This window comes from Aethalodelphis obliquidens, unplaced genomic scaffold (genome assembly GCF_003676395.1).
Source record: "Aethalodelphis obliquidens isolate GAN/ISIS:26980383/991018 unplaced genomic scaffold, ASM367639v1 scaffold2, whole genome shotgun sequence".
Taxonomy (NCBI): domain Eukaryota; kingdom Metazoa; phylum Chordata; class Mammalia; order Artiodactyla; family Delphinidae; genus Aethalodelphis; species Aethalodelphis obliquidens.
Window position 1 is genome coordinate 71594959 of NW_020837946.1, and position 21877 is coordinate 71616835.

The 21877-nt window shown below is 33.6% G+C and overlaps 1 protein-coding gene across 21 annotated transcripts in view; it reads left to right on the top strand.

Moving 5' to 3' along the window:
- The window catches only part of BAZ2B (bromodomain adjacent to zinc finger domain 2B), a 378273-nt gene that overhangs the window by 305661 nt on the left and 50735 nt on the right, over positions 1 to 21877 (top strand). For 15 of the 21 annotated variants that reach the window (XM_027130377.1, XM_027130323.1, XM_027130316.1 and 12 more), the window contains 10 exons: positions 153 to 218; positions 1901 to 1966; positions 3379 to 3423; positions 3643 to 3669; positions 4905 to 4970; positions 14775 to 14915; positions 17308 to 17562; positions 18527 to 18741; positions 19606 to 19680; positions 20509 to 20752. In XM_027130377.1, coding sequence (XP_026986178.1) covers positions 153 to 218; positions 1901 to 1966; positions 3379 to 3423; positions 3643 to 3669; positions 4905 to 4970; positions 14775 to 14915; positions 17308 to 17562; positions 18527 to 18741; positions 19606 to 19680; positions 20509 to 20752 — 1200 coding nt within the window. The remainder of the gene's footprint in view (positions 1 to 152; positions 219 to 1900; positions 1967 to 3378; positions 3424 to 3642; positions 3670 to 4904; positions 4971 to 14774; positions 14916 to 17307; positions 17563 to 18526; positions 18742 to 19605; positions 19681 to 20508; positions 20753 to 21877) is intronic. The other 6 variants (XM_027130367.1, XM_027130410.1, XM_027130401.1 and 3 more) reach the window with 1 other exon arrangement.

Genomic DNA, 21877 nt, shown 5'->3' on the forward strand with positions numbered 1-21877 from the left:
ATGATGTTAAACTAAACAAGTTTTACATCCACCATGGGCAACCTTTGGTAACTCTGTATTTATATCTTAACTTATTTGATTTGACTTAAATACTTTTCACCTAGATATTTAGTTTATTTTATTATCTTAAATTATTATAATTTTTTCTACAGGAAAAAATTAAGAGAATACAACAAATCAGAATGGAAAAAGAGCTTCGAGCCCAGCAAATTCTAGAGGTAGAATTCTTAAATGTGATATGATTAAAGTAATATAGTCATATATTTTAAAGTCTCCGAAAATAAAAATCTTACCTACATATTCTGTCACTTATACAAATTAATATGTCCATCAGAAACTCTCTTTAAACATAATGCATAGAGTAAGACCTTATCTGATCCTTATTTAGCAGACTCATCTAATCCTAACAACCCAGGAAATAAGACAAAAGAGAAGAAGAAAACAGGGAAACCTCTGAACAGCCAGTATAGGTGTCATAAGGTTCATGTGCTGAAACTCGTGTTCTTTACTTTTAGAAAACTCATTAGGACTTATAGTCAGATATTTACTTTTAATTTAGAAATAAAACATTAGAAGAGTGAAAGTAAATTTTAAACGTAGAAACAGTTTAATCAGCTTGTTTTTCTGGCTTCTAATATACCCTGCTTCCCCACAAGCTGATGGAATAGGACTAGAGGACATATATTGGAATCAGTAAAATAATAGCCACAAGATAGCAAGGGAAAATACAGAAAAACTCCAACCAGCATGTATAGGAATTCAAAAGCCTACCAAGAGTCTGTAATCTTTTAGTTGAATAGCAAGCAATTTTCAACACCTTAGCAGCTGAAAGGCATTACTCTGTGGAACTGTACAGTATAATAACTGATGTTCAGAATAATTGCCCCAAGTCATCAAGAAAAAGCCAAATTATATTTAGCGTAGTGTATCTAAGCAGTATATATCTCAAAATTATTTCCATCCAAAATAGTGAAAATAAACTTTTAATGTTCAGAATTGCTATAACCTCCCAGCTATTCAGGAAACTCTTGGTATAAACGATTTATTCCCTGAGGGTGTCAAATAGCTGAAGTGTTCTATGTTACATGATTATTCCTTCTAGAAATATACACATGTTTCCTTAACCATTTCAAATTAATTTTAAAAATCCGAATCAAAAGTACTCCTACCTTCAAGTAAATTAACAATAGCTACTGGATAGTTATCAAACTACTAGATAATTAATGACTTTAACATTATGACGCTCAGATTTGGTATCATGACCTTGATATTCAAAATGTACTTCATGAAAGATTATAAGTTTCCATTCTATCTTTTTAAAAAACCTTGAATTTAATCACAATATACAGCTAGAGAAAATCAGATTTAATGTGTTTCATTTATATCAGCTGAGTAATGGATTACTTTATCTCAAATTTCAAGTATTAAAAAAATCCAAATAGACATGTTCATTTTTAAATGTGTTACTGATTTATTATTTAAGTAACTTTTATTATCAGTTAAAATCTATCCCATCTTCTGAATTTTTTATGATCATTTTTTACTTTTAAAAATGAGAAAAAAAAGGAAAAATTACATAAAATTTTTTCTGTGATTAAGTTTTAATGTAAAATAATAAACAATTATTTCAGACTTTTAATAGAGTTTGAAGAAGTCAAGAAAAGCTGACATACTCTTATGAATTTAAGAATTTTTTATATCTTAATGCTAATCTATACATTAGAAATGAAATTAGTATGTTAAGTACAATATTAACTGTGGGAAAATCTGTAATTGTTTACATATATGTTCCATGTTGTTTTGTACCTGTGAGGCATGTAGCTCCATTTTCAAGTCATAGATTACTTTCAAGTTGCAGTGGTGCTGTTGCATGACTTTGAGACCTGTTTTGCATGTACAGGCAAAAAAGAAAAAGAAGGAAGAAGCAGCAAATGCCAAATTATTGGAGGCCGAGAAACGAATAAAGGTTAGTTTAGATGAGAATCAGTTTTCATTTTTCAAAAATAAAAACTGTATGATATTATACCAGTATCAATTGTATTAAAAAAAAGCCCTCCTCAAAATGACTATCTAAAAAAATGTTTAGCACAGATAAAACATGTGTATAGTGTGTGTTTTTATTGTATGTATATTGTATGTATATTTTTATATTTCGTTATACAGGTTATATGTGATACTTTGAGCTCTTTAAATAGCAGACCAAATCAGAAATGCAAACTATTGCATAATACCTGTATATAGTTTTGATGGATAAGATCTCCCCAGAGCTATTTTGTATCATTTATGTTTAAGTTTCAAATTGTGTTCCAAATCCGATTCTCTCCTTAGATTATAACGTTCTCTTTGTTAATGTCTAATAACTGTTTTAACTATTAAAAAGTGAAAAGCCTACAGAAACAAAAACCTAACTTTATCAGCTATAATTTACCAATAATAAAAGTAGCCATTGTTACATATTGTAACTTGATGTGTTGTTTGGGGATGTTTTGGTTTTGATTTTCTGGCATGAAACATAAGAGAGTTGGACCCTCACTCCCCCACCAGCCTCCACCCTGACACACATTACACCCCTACCTTCCATTTTTTCTGATAGTTATTTACTGAAATTGGGCAGCCATGTGGTCCTACCGGTTCAAGAAACAGCCACTACAGCTATATCTTATAAAACCAGGGAACTGTTTGTTACCTTTTTCTACATAGACTCTCTTACTTTGTTCTTTAAATTTCTACTCCTTTTCAAAATGGCTGCCTTAATATTAATTAATCCGTATTTTATCTTTATAAAAAGATTCAAATTGGTGACATTCCCAGAACTGTTTGGATTAAGCCCTACCCCTTTGGGATGGTGCCCTCAATCATAGGTGGGCATAAAAATCACCAGCTGATTCCTTTTCTCTTGTCACTTTCATTCCTACACAGTGATGGAAATGATATAGATGCTGTTAATCCCAGAGTGTATTTAGGGATTTATATTCAGAGTGGAGAGAGTTTTAATTAGCTAGATTTGAGGGTTGCTTCATTATGTTTTCTTTTTTTTTTTTTTTTTTTTTTTAGTGCCAGTTGTATCTGATATGCTCTGTCTATCTAGCTAGTCAGTTCAGTGAATGGGTCATTGAAGTGTGCTTACTATTAGGTCACTGAATTTTAACTCTAAATGTCTACTGAATAAGGATCCTTGCTCCTGTCCTACAGTTTTTATATATTAGGTAGAACCATATGAAGTTGCCACTATATAAGTAAAAAATTATTGGATGTTTGCAGTTTCATATGGTTCAACCTAATGGAAGACTATAGAATCTCAGAAAAGGAACTTTTAATACTTGTTGCATGTTCTAAATTTTCCCTAAAAATCCATCTTAAAAGTTTCTTATTTTTAAGGAAAAAGAAATGAGAAGACAACAAGCTGTTCTTCTAAAGCATCAGGTCTGTAGACACATAGTTATACAGTTGTCGAAATGTACATTTTATAATTTTTCTTAAATCTATTTTTGGAAAAATCTTCAAGATATTTTCTTTAAAAGTTCCAGTATAATTCCTGCTTAAATTCCTGGTTTTGGGATTGGTGTCTTTCGGGGGGTTAAAAATTGGTTTCATGACTCTGTGATTTCTGTTTCATAATGTTGTGCCAACTCTTTCTACCAGGAGTTGGAGAGGCATAGACTAGATATGGTATGGGTATGTTTATTTCTGTACATCTAACACCGCATTGTGATTTGGTTGTGATATGGTTGTCATAGCAATGCATAAAGTGTAGCACTGGCTGCTGTCATATTACATACTGCTGCATGGCTTTACAGCACAGTGCATTGCATACATCTGCTTGTCTGTCTATAAAGAAATATGGTACATTTCCAAGATTTTCAATTGAATTGGGCAGGCCTTATATAAGGCTGCTGTCTAAAAGTTTACGTTACTGATGTCACAGTGAAAGTTGGATCACTATCCAATTAGATACGACTATGACCCATATTCTCCCATCATTCTAGATGCAAAACTGCCATTGAATACAATGGGAATTTTGAGTTAGGTTGATGAGAGAATATGAAATATATTCTGGTTTTATGGACAAATTTTAGAAATTTTTAGAAATATCCCTTTGGGGGAACCACGTATATTTAATCAAAAAGAATGATTCAGTACTATAGCTATGTGACTTTTTTATTTTAAAGTAAAATGAGACTATTGAAGTAAGCTAATGCTTACCTTATTTTCATACTGTGCCTTTTAGATTCCACTTACGAGCCCATGGTGCAGCTTTTGTGGCTTTAAATAGTGCATCAAGTGGCAGACATCAGTAAACAGGAATATCCCATTTCATTGATGTTGTTATATGAATCATGCCTATAACAGCTTGAAAAAAACTTTCTAATTTGTCGGTGGCTTATTGGATTTACAAAATGATAGTGTACTTGAAATAAAAATAACTAATTCTAAAACCATGAAGTGAAAGTGAATATAAATCAATTTCTACCTGATCTAAAAATTTAAGAACAGCACAACCTTTGGTTTAATTGGCTGTAGTACATATTTGTGGTTTTTCTAATAGCAGATGTAAGGTAACTGACCTGTTCCAGCCAACCATTATGCTTTTTGTTCTGCCAGCTTTTGAAGGAGCATCACAACTGACCATAAGTAAACCTTGTATGCTTCTGTTTACACTGTCTCCATGTTCATTGCTTTACCTTTTTGCTTTTGATTGTTCTTGTATTTGCTTTCTAAACCTGAACTAAAACATGCACAGACTGGCCATTCTTGTCTTATATTTAGTATTTACTGTGACTTGTCTATAAATGCTAAACATGCTATACCGAGTTTTTTTGTTCTGTTTTGTTTTGTTTTTCCATTTGAAAATCAAACTATTAACTATGGTTGAGTTATATTCCTAATTTTATCTGGCCTAATAGGAACGAGAGAGAAGGAGACAACATATGATGCTTATGAAAGCTATGGAAGCGCGTAAAAAAGCAGAAGTAAGTGTATGTTTCTGGAAAAATATTATCTTGTCATAAATTAATATTTTTTCTTAAAACATTGGCTCTTCTAAGTATAGATTTTTTGGAGTACTGATTGTCGTGATTTACCGACTCTCATACATAAGCAAACCAAAGGTTAGAGATAGTAACCAAGTGTTAGAACATAAAAGAATCCATAGGATGGATTCCAATGTATGAGTCAATTTTCTTGGCTGAGATTTTAATTACCTTTTTAAAATATAGTGAATGGCATTCATTTGGATAAAATGAATTCTTCTTACTGTGACCAGAGTTTCACAAAATTACAGGCATGCCTAGACAAGTCCTATGTGTCCTAATTCAAACATCAGTCAGTTCAGCCGTGGACTTCTGCCCTCAGAATTACTCTTTAGCATTCTATGTGTAAAATTAGGCCTAAGTACTATCTTTGAAATAGACTTTTACCATATACTTCAGAATAAGAAAATTATTGCAATAAGTCAAAATGAACTTATATGGATGTTAATAGAAATCACTTAAAGGTTAAAAAATGTTACAAAGGAATGCATTCTGAATTAAAACAGTTGAATAGAGGTATGGCCATTATAACCAGGGCTTTGGAGTTTCAGAGACTCAGATACCTCTGCTGGCTCTAAACCAACTTGCTTTAAGCTCGTCAGGTTATTTCTTCTTTAAAATTGAGAAAATGATTCTGGTAGGGTTATAAGATTATCAAGTGGGATAAGCATTTAATAAATAATAATTAATGAAAATGAGACTATTTGTTCTAGAAGTTGAGTGCCCTATATTTCAGTTTTTTAGCCTCAGCTGTGGCTTAAACTCTCATTACAGATTTCTGATATGAAGGCACAGTATGTGTATTGTTTAGGAACCTGGACATTGTAACCAAATGATCAGGATTTGAATTCTAATTTCATACATTCCAGCTATATGACCTTGGGCAAGTTATTTAACCTCTCTGCGATTCAGGTTTTTCATCTGTAAAATGGAGATGATACTAATTCCTATTTCATAGGGTTTGTAGTTATGATTAAATGGGTGTGTGTCTATATGAGCATATGTGTAAAGTTCTTGGAACGGTGCCTGGCACCACATAGTGCCTACTTACTTATCACAATAAGTTATTTATTACTATGTAGGTGTTTTTTTCCTTACTTGTTAATTATCCAGGGCCACTGACACCCTCTACACCTAACACAACAAGGGAATCTACACATGGATTTATAACCACAATCTCTGAAAAATGACAGGCAGGGAAAGAGAGAGAGGTGACAGACTCCAGGATTGGGCATGGCTGCGAACTCTGTTCCCTTCTGAATGCAGTGGCGGGAAGAGTAGGGAAGGGGATTAATTAAAATTCTAAAAGCCCGACCTAATTTTCTCCTATCTGGAGAGATGGGAACTGAGGGAATAACTCAGGGAAAAGACCTGGAATATCCCTCAAGAGTCAAGTTCTTCCCTGCCAGGTATTCCTCTTACCAGAAGGACCAAGAAGAACCAGGGCTTGTTATTCTGATTTTTCCTCTTGGAGAGGAAAGCTAAAGAAAGGTAGAATAATGAAAATAACCAAGAGCATTATCTCCAGACGTACTAGGATTTGGTAGAAGGGGACACCCAAGAGAATAGTAAGGATAAGATCATCCGAGGGAGTGAATGCTCAGGTTAAGAGGTACCCAAAAGGCCCAAAAGTCATGACCTCTCTCACTGGTTTTTTTATATTTGCTCTGTGGCCTGGGAGGAGAGTAAGAAAAGCTGCTGAAGAGAGGTGAGTAAGATCTGCATTGAGTGGAAGGTAGCAACCATGAGATAAATGAAGATAATTCAAATGAAATCTTCTAAGAATCTCTCAAGACCCAAGAGCATCTTTCATGGGAAAAGGATATACCCTTGACTAGATAGAGTGAAATCAGGTAAACTGCTTCCAATAAAACTCAGAAAGGGATATGAGAAACCGGGTACAGCTCTCCCTCTTCTAGCTACCTTCATCCTCAGAAAAAAAGGAACATGAATAGCATACAAAATACTCTTCAATTGAAGTACTTTGAAATATAAAAACAATTATCAGATAAAGTGAGAAGAAACTAAAGGAAAATTAACCCACCTACATTGGAGCAATGCAAGTTCGTGATAGGGCTGCCCGTATCAAGCATGAGTAATTAGAAAAGAAATGCAAGAAAACTGCCAAAATATCAAACCAAAAATATATGTGTGTACGCACGTGTGCATGCATGTATACATAAAGTAACAGCTTAAAGCATAATAACTTAAAGAACCTGTTTTCCCTGCTTTCATTCTTGCTTTCCTCAGCACACTCCCTATGCATTCTCCACAGAGTAGCCGGAGTGATCTATTCAAAAAAGAAACCAGATTATATCTGGATAAACACTATCCAGTGGCTTCTCATTACAATAGTAATAAAGTCCAAATTCCTCACCAGTGACATATCAGACCCACATGCTCTGACCTCTGCCAACCTCTCCAACTTTACCTCATACAATTTGTACCTTATGTACTATGTTCCAGTCATTTTTGTCTTTTTATTATTTCTAAACAAAGGGTCTTTACTGTTGCTGTTCTTCCACTGAATATTCAAGTGGTTCTTGTCTATTGTTCAGTCATAGGTCAAATATTAACTTATCAAAGAGGCCTTCCCAGAACAGAGTACATTATATGTTTTCTGTCTATATAATTTTCTTTATATAATAATAATAAAGTCATTTTACTTTATTCTAGGTGGTTTTCTTTTTGTAAACACTTAGGAACTATTATTTAAAATAACAATACAATAACATATGTTACAAATAATCCTTTATCAGGATGTTTGAGAGAATCCCATAGGTAAAGCTGAATTCTCAAAATGTTTTTATCCTCTGATAACTATAGACCTGTGAACAGGACTAGAGAATTTTACCAGTTATTCAGATTTTTTTTTTCTTTGGCCACACCGTGCGGTATGCAGGATCCTAGTTCCCTCCGACCAGGGTTCAAACCGCGACCCCTGCATTGGGAGCTGTGTAGTCTTCTTAACCACTGGACCACCAGGGAAGTCCCCAGTTATTCAGATCTTAAATTGTGTTCCTCTGTTGAATGATACCTATAGATCTTAGTAATCAACTAAGTATGTTTTTACATTTCTTAAAAGACTGTTGTGTACACAGCATTAAATTAGATGCTGCAGGAAAAGCAAAAAAATTAAAGACGCTTTTTATCATATCAGAGAGAGAAATCTTTACAGTATAAACAGTTAAGCAGTGACTAGGCATATATTTTTACTGATAATCCAAACTTTCACCATATCTTTTACATAAACTTACACCTCCGTGAATATTAACAAACCCTTCCTATGTCTATTTGTTCATTTCTTCATTATTAATGTGCATGAGATGTAACTAGAGTAATGCCAGTAATGGGCACATCTTAGCTTCATATTCTGCCTCTTATTACTTCCTAACAGCTCAACTGCAGTTTTTTCTGTTATTAACTGTTAAAAGAACAAACTTTATTGTAAAGTTAAAGCCATATGATACTTAGGCAGGGCCAACTCAAAATTCTAAAATAGCCTATGTGTAACCCTTGATTCTAAACTTTAATACCTTTAGACATTTAATTATTAAGTTGTGAAGAAAAAAATAAGATAAACAAAAATGCTGATGTTATGGGTAATGTTTATAGAATTATGAGGTTAAAAAATTAATTGCTTTCACCTTGTTAATTAAAAATCTCTTATAACATCTGAATTTATTCCAAGAAACTCCCATAGTCATCAAAAAGGTAACACAAACACCATTTTTATGTTTCTTTGTGTACACTACACTGATCTTACTTTTTTTTTTTTTTTTTTTTTTTTTGCGTGTGTGGGGGCCCCCCACTGCTGCGGCCTCTCCCGTTGCGGAGCACAGGCTCCGGACGCGCAGCCTCAGCGGCCATGGCTCACGGGCCCAGCCGCTCCGCGGCATGTGGGATCTTCCCGGACCGGGGCACGAACCCCGCGTCCCCTGCATCGGCAGGCAGACTCTCAACCACTGCGCCACCAGGGAAGCCCTGATCTTACTTTTTGATTTAGTGTTAACTTATTTTTCACTAAAAACATCCCAAATTTATATTGGTTCCCTAACTTAGGAATCTAATTTCTATAGTTTTTCCTTTATATAAATCTATAATTAATAAGAATATTCAGACATATAAATTACCTTACTTATTATTATATTAATTTTAGTGTATCATCATAGTTCATAAATATTTTTATTATATAATGTAAGGAAGGATAATCTTTAGCCTCATGAATAAAAAAGGCTTATGTCCTAGTATAATTCAAGTCTTAATATATTTGTGCTTTCATTATTACTAATCACTGGAAACTTAGGTTGGTTTAAGCAGTGTGACAAAGTAGCTCAAAATCTCCTGTTTCATTTATAAAAACTTCAAACTGTGTCAGTCACAAATTTATAAACATTTTACTCATATTATCTGAATAATCAACCGTAGTACCCGTAACAGAGTCTTTTGTATATGTGTCTCCCCAAGGATCAATAAACAACAAAAGGTTGTTAAACATGCGTCTATTACAGAATGACTATGTCAGCACTTTAGGAGACAAAACCATAAAATAGAAGAGAGTAGTTCAGGTTTCAGAAATCATCTAATAATTTGCAAGCATAAAAAATGTATAACCCATTCAATGATTCAAGTCATGAGAATATTTTATAATCCTATATTTATACTAATCATTACTTAGTGAAAAATAAAAAGAATTGCTCATGTAGACAGTTTTGTTTAAACAAACCCATTTTTCAGTTGAAGATATAATAAATGTACTTATATGACATACTTGTGTATTGTACTTTATATAATGTACTTAATTTCAATTTTAAAATTAAATTGTCTTTAAAAACATGTAAGGGCTTCCCTGGTGGCCCAGTGGTTGAGAGTCCGCCTGCCGATGCGGGGGACACGGGTTCGTGCCCCGGTCCGGGAAGATCCCACATGCCCCGGAGCGGCTGGACCCGTGAGCCATGGCCGCTGAGCCTGTGCGTCCGGAGCCTGTGCTCCGCAACGGGACAGGCCACAGCAGTGAGACGCCCGCGTACCGCAAAAAAAAGCACAAAAAAAAACCCATGTAAAATGATTTTATATTAACTATTCAGTAAAATGTTAGATGTCATACACATTTAAAAGATACATGCACAATTTTGGAACGAATTATTATCAATGTAATTTAGATGTATTAAAATCTCTACTTATCTGACTCAAGAATTAACAATTTTGATTTTAATTTAGGAGACATTTGTATAGTAGTAGCTACTCTAAGAATATTTGGTGATAGTTAATCTAAAGTAAGTACAGACTTTTGTGTAATACTTTGGTGGATTTTATGAAAATGTGATAACTGGAAATTTTTACTCTTTTTAAATAGTATTTTATATTTATACCTGTAAAATACAATAAAATATAATATAAATAATATATAATTTTATTAAAAATTTAAAATATAAGGATTTCTTTTATCATGGATTCATAATTTTTTCATTTGTTTAAACTTATTTTATTATTACATTTTAAATGTAAAAATAGGTCCTTTAAAAAAATTACCCTGATTTTTCTACTCACGCTCAATATGTGACATAAAATAGTATCACTTTTATTCTTTATATCTGTCTTCTATAAATGGCTTATGTTATTAATCTTATTTACACTTTATTCTTCTTGCACCCTGAGGTAAATCTGTGTCTCTTAAAGAATATTTATGTCTTTGAAATTTAAGTACAGTTGCTGTGAAAAGAAATGTAATCTCCTAATTATGCCCAGAGCAAACACCTAAGAGACCCAGTAGAATCATAAAATACAGGAAACATAGGCATCTTTGCAACATGGCCTCTTAAAAATGGCCTGTTTGGCAATTTGATAAGTTGTAAAACTTTATAATAACAGATCCTCCTACCACACTCATTGCTTAGTTTTTAAACTTCTATGATTCTAAAATAGAATAAATTCATTTCATACCTTTGTTATTTTGCTATAGAGTTCTAGAAATACTTTCAGTTATGCGTTTAGAGTCCCTAAAATAATCCTTTTATGCATTTTAAATTTTCACCCTATGTATCTTAGGCTATTTAGTGTAATCTAAATTTAACACTTTTGCTATTGAAAAGTGTTGCAACTTTGAATGAAATTTAAATAACTTCTTAATTAGGATATTAGTAATATTTTGATACCGAAAATTTCATTACTATAATTAAGATGATAAAAATATTTTATTGTAAATGGCATATATACCAAGAATCTACATTTATTTCATAAATTTTTACATCTAGAAAACTGCGTAAGGACGGGGAAAGTTGGGAATAAAGGCCCCAAAAAATTTGAAGGAGGCATTCTAATTTGCTTGTAATTGTTTATAGTCAATCTAAAATATAGTTAAGAGCTATATTTCGTAGTCATTCGTAGACACTGTAAGTTATTGCCCTGAAATTTAAACAATGTGGCATTTGTAGATTTAATCATTCAGCAAATTAATCAATGCTTAAATAATTTTTATATGCTAATGCACACTGTATATGTCCATTAGAGACATATGATAACTATTATAGTTGGAAATAAGAACAATATTTAGACCAGTGTGAGAGGAAAATTGCACTGATACAGGCTTGAGTTGTCAGAGACAAAGATAATATTAAAAACTCTCCTGAGGGTTTCTGGCAAATTATACTGCTGGGAATTGAATAGGTCCACAAAGAGGTGCAGAAGTTGGTTCCTCTGATCTCTAGAAGTTCACACTACAGTGCGAGAGATCAACTTTAAACAAATAATTGTCACTCAGTGCAATAAATGCTGTAATAAGTTATGTGGAAGCTCAAAAAAGGGAAATATTAAAACTCCTGAACTAGCTGTGGGAAAAATTAAAACACAGGCTTTATTTTTGTGTGAAGTAGGAAGGGCTATGCATTCCAGTCAGAGGGGATGACAGGTACATAAATACAATGTTGCAACTAAACAGGACCTCTGGGGTCTTGGGAGGAAGGTACAAAGAGGGGTTAGTCAATTTTAACCTTGTGCATATACCTCTCTTGGCTTTGCTGCTTCTCCTCCTCTTCTTCCCACTCCTTCCCCCTCTCTTCCCCCCCCCCCCCCCCCGCCCCTCATGATCATTATCATTATCATCCAAGCAGTGCCTCAAACTGGTTACACTGTTTGCTCAACACAGTTGTATCACAAAATGCGCCTAGAGTTTGGGAGATTCACTGAGAATCATGAGATAGGAGACCAGAACTTGTGTGGGGCTAGATTGTGACTGTCTTTATATGCCATTTTAAATATTAGTTGATCGTTGAGGGGATCCTAGAAGCTCTGGTTCTTTGAGAGTCATTTTATACCAAAACCACAGGATTTGTATTAGTCCTATACAATTCAGTAGAAGTCACTAAATAAATTAGTGAATAAATGCATTAAATTTAGAAACTCCATGTTTCCCTTAAAGTATCCCATTGAGGGAGTAGATGCTTGTCTTTAAGTAATAAAGGTCCTATGAATTTCTTAAGATTTCTTGCAAACCTCCATTTCATCCTAAGGTATAGATGTCACTTTTACATTCTATTCCATATTATGGACATGCTTTTTTAATTCGAAAGATACTGCATATCACTAGGTAAAAATAATATCCAAGAATCGTGCTTTCTCAGCTCTTGGCTGGGAATGTATTACTTCTCCACTCCTCTCTGTCTCCCCCTTGGCATGCTCTGCCGCAGCAGTCAGCGTGCTGTCTTACCAGTGATAATTGAAATGGAGATGGTTAAGACATGGGCAAAAATGCTAATATACTAGAGGAAGCAATAGTGCTAGGTTAAAATTATAGGTAAGAGCTGTAATTAGGTAAGACAATTAAGAGAAATTAGGAATAGGAAGGAGGTGGAGGTTTTTAATTAGGATTTGTATGCAAGATGGGAATAATGACCTTCCTAACTGGAGTACACCAATATAAGGAGGTAAGGAAACAATAGATGTTTATCAGGAATAGCAAATAGTTTGACTAAATTTACATAGACTGTAACAGTGGGAGATAAGGTTGGAAAAGAAGAGAGTCCTGAATTCAAAAGTAAGGATTTGGACTTTATTTTGGCAAAAATAAAGAAAATTGAAAGACGTATGTGGTAATAGTTTAGAATTGCCTGTTGATTCTACCATTATTTCTCCTCTAATAAATAAGAGTTGTATTTGATTGGATTGTGGGCAGGGGACAATGAGATATAACCTCACACCTGTCAAAATGCCTATTATCAAAAAGACAAGAAGTAACAAGTGTTGGCAAGGATGTGGAGAAAAGGGGATGTTTGTCCACTGTTGGTGGGAATGTAAACTCGTGCAGCCACTATAGATAACAATATGGAGGTTTCTCAAAAACTTAAAAAGAGAACTATCACATGATTCAGCAATCCCACTCCTAGGTATTTATCCAACGAAAATGGAAACACGAACTCGAAAAGATACATGCACCCCCATGTTCACTGCCTCACTATTTACAATCGCCAAGACATGGAAGCAACCTCTGTGTTCATCAATAGATGAATAGATAAAGAAGATGATATATATATATGTATATATACAATGGAATATTACTCAGCCATAAAAAAGCATGAAATCTTACCATTTGCGATAGCATGGATGGACCTGGAGGGTATTGTCTTAAGTGAAATAAGTCAGACAAAGACAAACACCATATGATTTCACTTATATGTAGAACCTAGAAAGCAAAACAAACATAAAACAGAAACAAGCTCGTAGATACAGAGAACAAACTAGTGGTTGCCAGAGGGGAGGGGGATTACGGGGAATGGATGAAATAGGTGAAGGAATTAAGGTGTCCAGTTATAAAATAAATAAGCCATGGGGATGTAATGTACAGCATAAGGAATATAGTCATTAATATTGTAATAACTTTGTATGGTAACTAGACTTGATTATGGTGATCATTTCAGAATGTATAAAAATATCGAATCACTGTGTTGTACACCTAAAACCAATATAATATTGTAAGTCAGTTATACTTCAGTTTAAAAAGAGAATTGTATTTGATGTGTGACGATAAAGTAATGACACCAGTATTATTATAGAAAGTCACTTCTTCCAAAAGAATGCCATACTCTACAACAGGGAAACAGGATGATTATTTCCATATTGTTGCCATTACCCAAAATAATTTTAAAGCTTTTGGAATTGCCTTCAAAACCCATTTTACATTATTTTAAATGTTGTTTAGAGTGGTAAATAATATTTTTATTTCATCATAGGTGCACGTCTTAAGACTAGCTAATTCACTTTGAAAGAACTGCGTTTGCAGATTCAAACATGTTGCTTCCATTTTCATGCTGTAAATCTTTTCTTGCTTTCTTGAGCTACACAAAAATTTTTGTTCATACTAGTTAACTTTTTTTATGAATATTTACTTGCCCATGTGCATTTTATATACCTGCTTTTATTAATAACTATTTTATTCTCATATTATAACCTGGGAAAGGATTGAATAAATTTTGAATAATGAAATAATCTGGGTTGAAACTAATATTGATATTTTGTATATGTATGTATATATACATACAGTCATAAGATTATTTTGAAACTCAAAAGGTGAAAACGCTGAAAAGCAAAATACGTCATTGTTTCTATGTAATTCCAAGTCTACTCCTAAACATCCTAAGAGAATTTTTTTCATGGAAATAACACTCTGATTACTTTTTAAATTTTAACTGGAGGTTTTTTAAACACGTATAATGATTAAACAGAATATGTGGACATGGTTTTCTTTTTAAGGAAAAAGAACGGTTAAAGCAAGAAAAACGTGATGAGAAAAGATTAAATAAAGAACGTAAACTAGAGCAACGAAGATTAGAATTAGAAATGGCAAAGGAACTAAAGAAGCCTAATGAAGACATGTGCTTAGCAGACCAAAAGGTAATTTATCAAGTAAACCATTTCATTAATAAATTTAATTTTTTCTGTGTTCTCACCTGATTCCTTTGCCAGAGCTGCCATTATGAAAGCCTTGTGTTTTTAGCTGGAGCAGTGGATTTCCAAGTCTAGGTCAATCTGTCCCTCCTGGATGGTCACGAGTAAACCTCTCTAGAGCCCTGTGCTGATAATGGCAGTTCTTAATATACAAACGGAGCACTGCAAAGCTTTTTAATTTAAGTAGAAATACTGCAGAAATCTATAAAAATGAATTATAGAAACAGATAGGATTTCTGTGTTTCATTTGGTCCTTCCCAGGCATTTAGTTACAGAAAGATCTAACTCCTCCTCCATGCCTCTATGGATGTTTAAATAAATTAGGATTTATAATCTATAACCTCCTTCAATGCTTTAGTGATGGTAGCTAACTATTGAGTATGTTTAGTACATGCCAGGCCCTATGCTAAGTGCTTTAAATGAATTTTCTCATTTAATCCTCACCACAATCCTATAGGACTGGTATTTATGCCCATTTACAGATGAGAAAACTTGAGACACAGAGAGGTTAAGGAATTTGCTCAACATTATACAGCTCGTAAGTGGCAACTTGGATGCAGTCCCCAGTTTTTTAAACTCCAGAGCCCATACTGTTTATGATCCTGAAAGCCAAGAAATGTATCCAAGCAAAGTACCTCATGTGTGTTTTCTCTTCCATCATGCTTCACAGATTTATAATGTTGCTAAAATGCAGAAAAGTAGCAACTTGGAAAGAGCAAAATCACCGTGATAACTGGCATGATTTCACATACTTATGAATAGAAATCAATTATGTTTGGCTATAGTTAAGAAGATAGTAGTCCTAGAAAATTATACAATAATGCATATCATATCTGTAATACTGTCTCAGTAATAGAATATTATACTTGGTCAATAGCATCTATATTTACTTACATGCCATATGATATGCAGATAGTGCTTGTCTCTTGATTATGCAAGCTCTTTTCTAAAGTGCTTAAAGCAAACTTTAGTACCCAAGTGGAAAATTTAATGATACTAATATTCTATTTATTTACCTAGCATAAATGCTTCTAAATAAAAATGAAAGTATGCATTCTAGTTTTAGTCAATTGGATGTTTAAAATTTCCTAAGCACAGAATGGGTATAGTGGTTAGTCAACACATTTAATAAGCTCCTGGTGAGCAATTTTTTTAATCCTAAGTGAGCTTTATTTTCTTGCTAATCCTAAATGATCTTTTTTTAATCCTAAATTGTCCTAAGTGATCTTTTGTTTTCATTTAAATCCATATGCACTAGATCAAATATTTGTAAGTCCATTTTAAGCCTTACTGTCGTTAGCTTTGTTATATAAATTTTTAGAATCATATGGAAATGTGTATGTCTGATCTGATTCAGGAAAAAAGAAAACTCAGAATTAAATGGTTTTCATATGTAACAAAAGATTTGTATGATATCAGCAACTGTCCATAGTTCTGTGTTTCCACACACTATTAGTAGAAAAAGTCTTTGGTTAGTTATTTCAGCAGGCACAGAGTGGAGGAAACGTTTTTGAACAAGGGCAAATTTAGATAAATAGAAATATTTACAAGGCACATTTTTCTCAATCAGAATTGAAAGTACTATTATTGAATCCCATTCATGGACAAAAATGTTTTTAATTTAGGTTACTTATTTATCTAACTTCTAAAATGTCCATAACAACTGATAATACAGTTAGTCATTAAAATGTTAATATGTGAGCATATTTGAGAAATAGCAAGAGAGCTCTCTAATTTTAACACTGAAATTCAATGTTTCGCTAATATACGGGAAACCTAAAGACTGATAGTTGCAGTATTACTGGGTTCTTGATAGGGTCATGGGTTCTGGTCATGTGGACCTAGTAATTTATCTGCAGTCATTAACTAAAGATGGTACTCTCTCCAACCATACGGCACACAGATGCACACTGTTAACTTCTGAGCTCCCAAAAAAGTGTGAATTATAAATCAATCTTCATCAGTAGAAGAAACTATTGCATATGCCCTACTAAGTATGTCCATGATAAAGTACTTTTGAGATGTTTATTTCTTATGTTACCTGATTTTTGGTCCAGTTGTATAACGTGTGTTTTATCAATACCTAAGTTAAAATTAGTGTTCTCTTTTGCAGAGATCTAAGTTCATGTTGAGTTCAACCGAAATTTATTAGTGGTTACTTGTGTTCAGGATTCTATGCTTAGTACCATAGGGTTATAGAAATGCCCCCAGGGAATTTACAGTCCAGCGGGAAGACCACTGGTATAACGCAAGAGAAAAATAGCAACTTACTTTACTTCAGGAGCTATAAAATCATGGCTTTTTGAACTACTTTTTCTCTCTTTTCTTTTATTTTCAGCCTTTGCCAGAGTTGCCTCGTATTCCAGGACTTGTTCTCTCTGGAAGTACATTTTCAGACTGTCTGATGGTGGTGCAGTTCTTACGAAACTTTGGTAAAGTTTTGGGCTTCGATGTGAATATTGATGTTCCAAACCTGAGTGTTCTTCAAGAGGGATTGCTAAATATAGGAGACAGCATGGGTGAAGTACAAGACTTGCTTGTGAGGCTCCTCTCAGCTGCTGTATGTGATCCAGGTCTAATTACAGGATACAAGGTAAAAAACCCCAAAATATAATTTTTTTAATTTGTACTATCAGTGCATTGATAGCTGGCTTTAGTGTATTAGCAGAAGATTGTACAAACATCCAATTTTTTCTACATAACTTCGTACAAAGTTAAAGGTAGATTGGTACAACTGGTGCAAACTTAGAAAAACCTGGTTCACAAAGCCTAAGGAATGTAAATCATTACCAGATTACTTTCTTTCCCTCTAGCTTTTGGTAAAAAGCAATCTGATTTAAGGAAATACCTAAGTGATATTCAGCAAAACAGAGAATTCTTAATTCATAAAGCAATTAACTTATGTGTGCCTTCTGAAATTATACTGTGTTCTCTCTGAAACACTATGAATAACTGAGGCTAATCAAGGCCCCTACAGACCAGCATGTTAAGATACTGTACTGCTAAGTGGATACTCAATAATTCAAATTTATCTTAATTCCAATTAAGATACACATTTCAGTCAGCTTTGCTCTAGGTAATGTAGAGAGAATCTTCCAGATGCACCTGTTACTTTTTTTTCCATCTCCCTATTCATTCAGCATACTAGGCAATAAAATCCGTGACACCATAGAGCAAGAAAACACATTGCTAGTACTTTTCAACCTCTCCCCCACTACTACTGGTAGAGCCTGGAAAAGCTTGGGATAGTGTCTGTAGTCAAAGAAGGTATGGTGAGACCATTTTTAGCCACAAGTTTACATACCCTTCCCCCCACCAAACTTTTTAACCAAGGGTTTGAAGAAGGAAGGGAAAAATTACAAGTACTTGAAAACTTGTCTATCGTCTGTTGACTAAATGACGTTGAACGTCATGTTTTATCGCCACTTCATCAAAAATGTGAATAAAGCCCTTGTCAGTAATACCTAAATCATATAATACCAATATTTAAAAGTCTTATTGTTTATATCTTATGAGTCGTTGTGGTCAATACTGATAAAAATGCCAACCTTTTATAGGCCAAAACAGCTCTTGGAGAACATTTGCTGAATGTTGGTGTGAATCGAGACAATGTTTCCGAGATTTTGCAAATTTTTATGGAAGCACACTGTGGACAAACTGAGCTTACTGAAAGCCTGAAGACCAAAGCTTTTCAGGCTCACACTCCAGCACAGAAAGCCTCAGTTCTGGCTTTCCTGATCAATGAACTGGCGTGCAGCAAGAGTGTGGTGAGGTAAGCATATGCCCAGACATTTCTGGTGATTCTTTTCTGTTCTGAATTTGTCTGGTCACAAAGTAATACAAATTGCTTATAGAAAATTTTGAAGTTACAGACTACCACAAAGAAAAAGATTAAAATTACACTAATCTCACCATTCAGAGATGACTACTGCTAATAATGTTTCAATGTATTTCTTTGCAGTCTATTGGAAAAGAAATTTTGAATCATACTGTGTATAGTCTTTGTAACCCGTTTTGTTTATTTGGTAATTTTGTTATTTATTTGTATACTGAAGTGTAAGCAGGTTTTTCTTGCTGTGGCTCCAGAATCCAGCACTGTTGCAAAAACCTAGAATTTTTCTTTCATCTTTTGATGATAAATGACTACTTGATTTTCCTTAGTAGCTGCCATTTGTAGAATTATCTACCTACTTTTTATCATGTGCTGATACAATCTTAATATTATTTATTTATTGTGTATTAATTTGCACTTAAAAAAAAGTACTTAATCTCATTTCAGAGTCAAAGTAAGTCCTCCACTATAGTATTTGAAGATTTGGTGAACAAATTCCATGTTCATCTTGTTCTTACTGTTCATTATTTTACAGATTTTAATTATGTTACTTTTATTCCTTTACCTTTCTAGGAAAATAATCAATCCAAACATTTCAGAGCCATGCATTTCTACCATTGCTGGGCATCTCTAAGTTTTCTACGCATCTCTTAGCTATGTATTAATATAATTTTTCATTTGTTTTTGCTGTTCATTGGCAATCATCATTTGTACCTACCCCAAAACTGCATCATTTTGCTTACCAAATTAATGTATTGCATAATGGATTAATATATGTCTTCTAATAAACTTTTGCATTGGCAGTGAAATCGACAAGAACATTGATTACATGTCAAATTTGAGGAGAGATAAATGGGTGGTAGAAGGTAAACTCCGCAAGTAAGTCATGTTTTATTAAAACTAATATACTGTTTTCCTTTTTTTGCAAGTTTCTGAGTAAAACATACAAATTGCAAAGGTAGAATTTAAACTTTATTTTGTCTAAGAATTAGAAAAGGTAAAGCTTAATTAAGATGAGATATGAAACTAACAGAACTCAGTGCCAGAATTTTCAGTAGACAAAAGATATAATGATATTCACTGAGCTCATATGCTTCAAACTTAGAAGAAAGTCAGTTTATCTTTTTTCTTTCAAAGAAGTCAAGCAATCACATATTCTAAGATTGTTGTTGCTATCAGGTTATTTTTATCACAAATAGAATCTGTTTGGAACTACTACTTTTTTCCTTAATTGCTTTCTAATTAAAGTTTGCTTTTATAGAGGGCCTAACATATCCAAATGTATTCAGCATTAAAACTTAATTAGCTTCCTGCTAGGAAATATAATGCTGAAATTATTCAGCTTCTGTGTTAAGAGGATAGTTTCTTTGCAGTAACTTGAATTGAAACTTATTCAGTCAGATAGTATAGGATCAGGTCTTACCACTTGGCCATTCCTGAGTTAATCTTCTCAGTTTTCTGGTTTTTTAAAAAATGTATTCTAATTCCAAAGAGATAGCCAGAATAATTCTTGAATGTTAATATATTTTGTAGTTTCTGGGAACATACTTCTTAAGTTTCTTTCATGCTAATTTTTATTGTCATTCATTTATTGATTAGTGTGAGAGAAATACCATAAGGTATTTTTGCTTACAACTCATAGTATGCTCCTCAAAAAGTATAAGAAGAAGGCTTTTCTTCCATGTCATCATTTTTTCATACTTAAAGGCTCAGAATCATTCATGCTAAGAAAACAGGCAAAAGAGACACTTCAGGTGGCATTGATCTTGGAGAAGAACAGCATCCACTGGGCACACCCACTCCAGGACGCAAACGAAGAAGGAAGGGAGGAGATAGTGATTATGATGATGATGATGATGATGATAGTGATGACCAAGCTGATGAAGATGATGAGGATGAAGAAGATAAAGAAGACAAAAAAGGAAAGAAGACTGAAATCTGTGAAGATGAGGTAATCAAATTTAGGTCGATTTCAATACTTAACTAATATTACATAACATATTGAAAATAACACAGAATTTGAAGTCAAATAGATTTGGGTTTGAATTTCGTTGTCACACTTGACTCAGTTTCTTCATCTGAAACTGAATATTATAATATTCACCTCAAAGTTTTTTGTGATGGTTAGGTAAATATTGAGTAGAATACAATGCCTTCTATACAGAGAGGGTATTTACATTGAATAAAAGAAGTTAAATTTTTCTGTTTATATAATGAGAGTTCTCCAGAGAACTATTCAGATTCTTAATTTTAGGTATCCTTTTTCATTCTATTTAACATGCTATCTTACATTTATTTTGTACAATACTTCATGCCTTAAAAGTGTTGTCAGGTTTAATGAAACTGATGTATTTCTCAAAGCCCAATTTATTAAGTGCCTAGCTCTAGGCTTTTTTTCTTTTCCTTTTTTTTTTTTTTAGCTCTAGGCATTTTTGATCAAAGTCCCCTCTCAATTTACAGTCTCACTGAGGAAGATTTACAGTAAGAAAATGTAATGTGTTAAGTGTTAACTGCTTTGATAGCGGTATTTACAATGTACTAGGCAGGTATGAAGGAAGGACATTGAACCTTTCTGAGGAATAAATTTTCACAAAGGCTTTCTGGACTCATTAGCTGAGGCTACAAGTTGGACTAAATGTTAACCTAGAGAAGAATCCAGGAATCCATGGAAAAATCTTCAAGCAGAGAGAACAGCATGAGCAAGGGCGCAGAGCCTTGAAACCACAACGTGCTTTAAGCGACTTACAAGTGCTTTAGTGTTACGAGACAGCTTCACATGCCACAACTGTGAACTCGGATTTTATAGTTTTGTGGTAATAGGAAGCCACTGAAGGTTTACAAGTGAGGGAATGACATGGTCAGACTTGATTTTTTTCATTGGCTCACTATGGCAGCTCTGTGGAAGATAGAAATAGATTTGAACAGAGCAAGATCAGAGGTAGGAAGATCAGTCAGGAGATATTGCAGTAGTTTAGGTGAATTACGAGGGGTCTGAAACTGGACTAAAGGAAGGAAAGGATTCAATAAATATTTAGGAGGAAAAATGAGTAGTATCTGAAGATGGACTGTGTAGGTT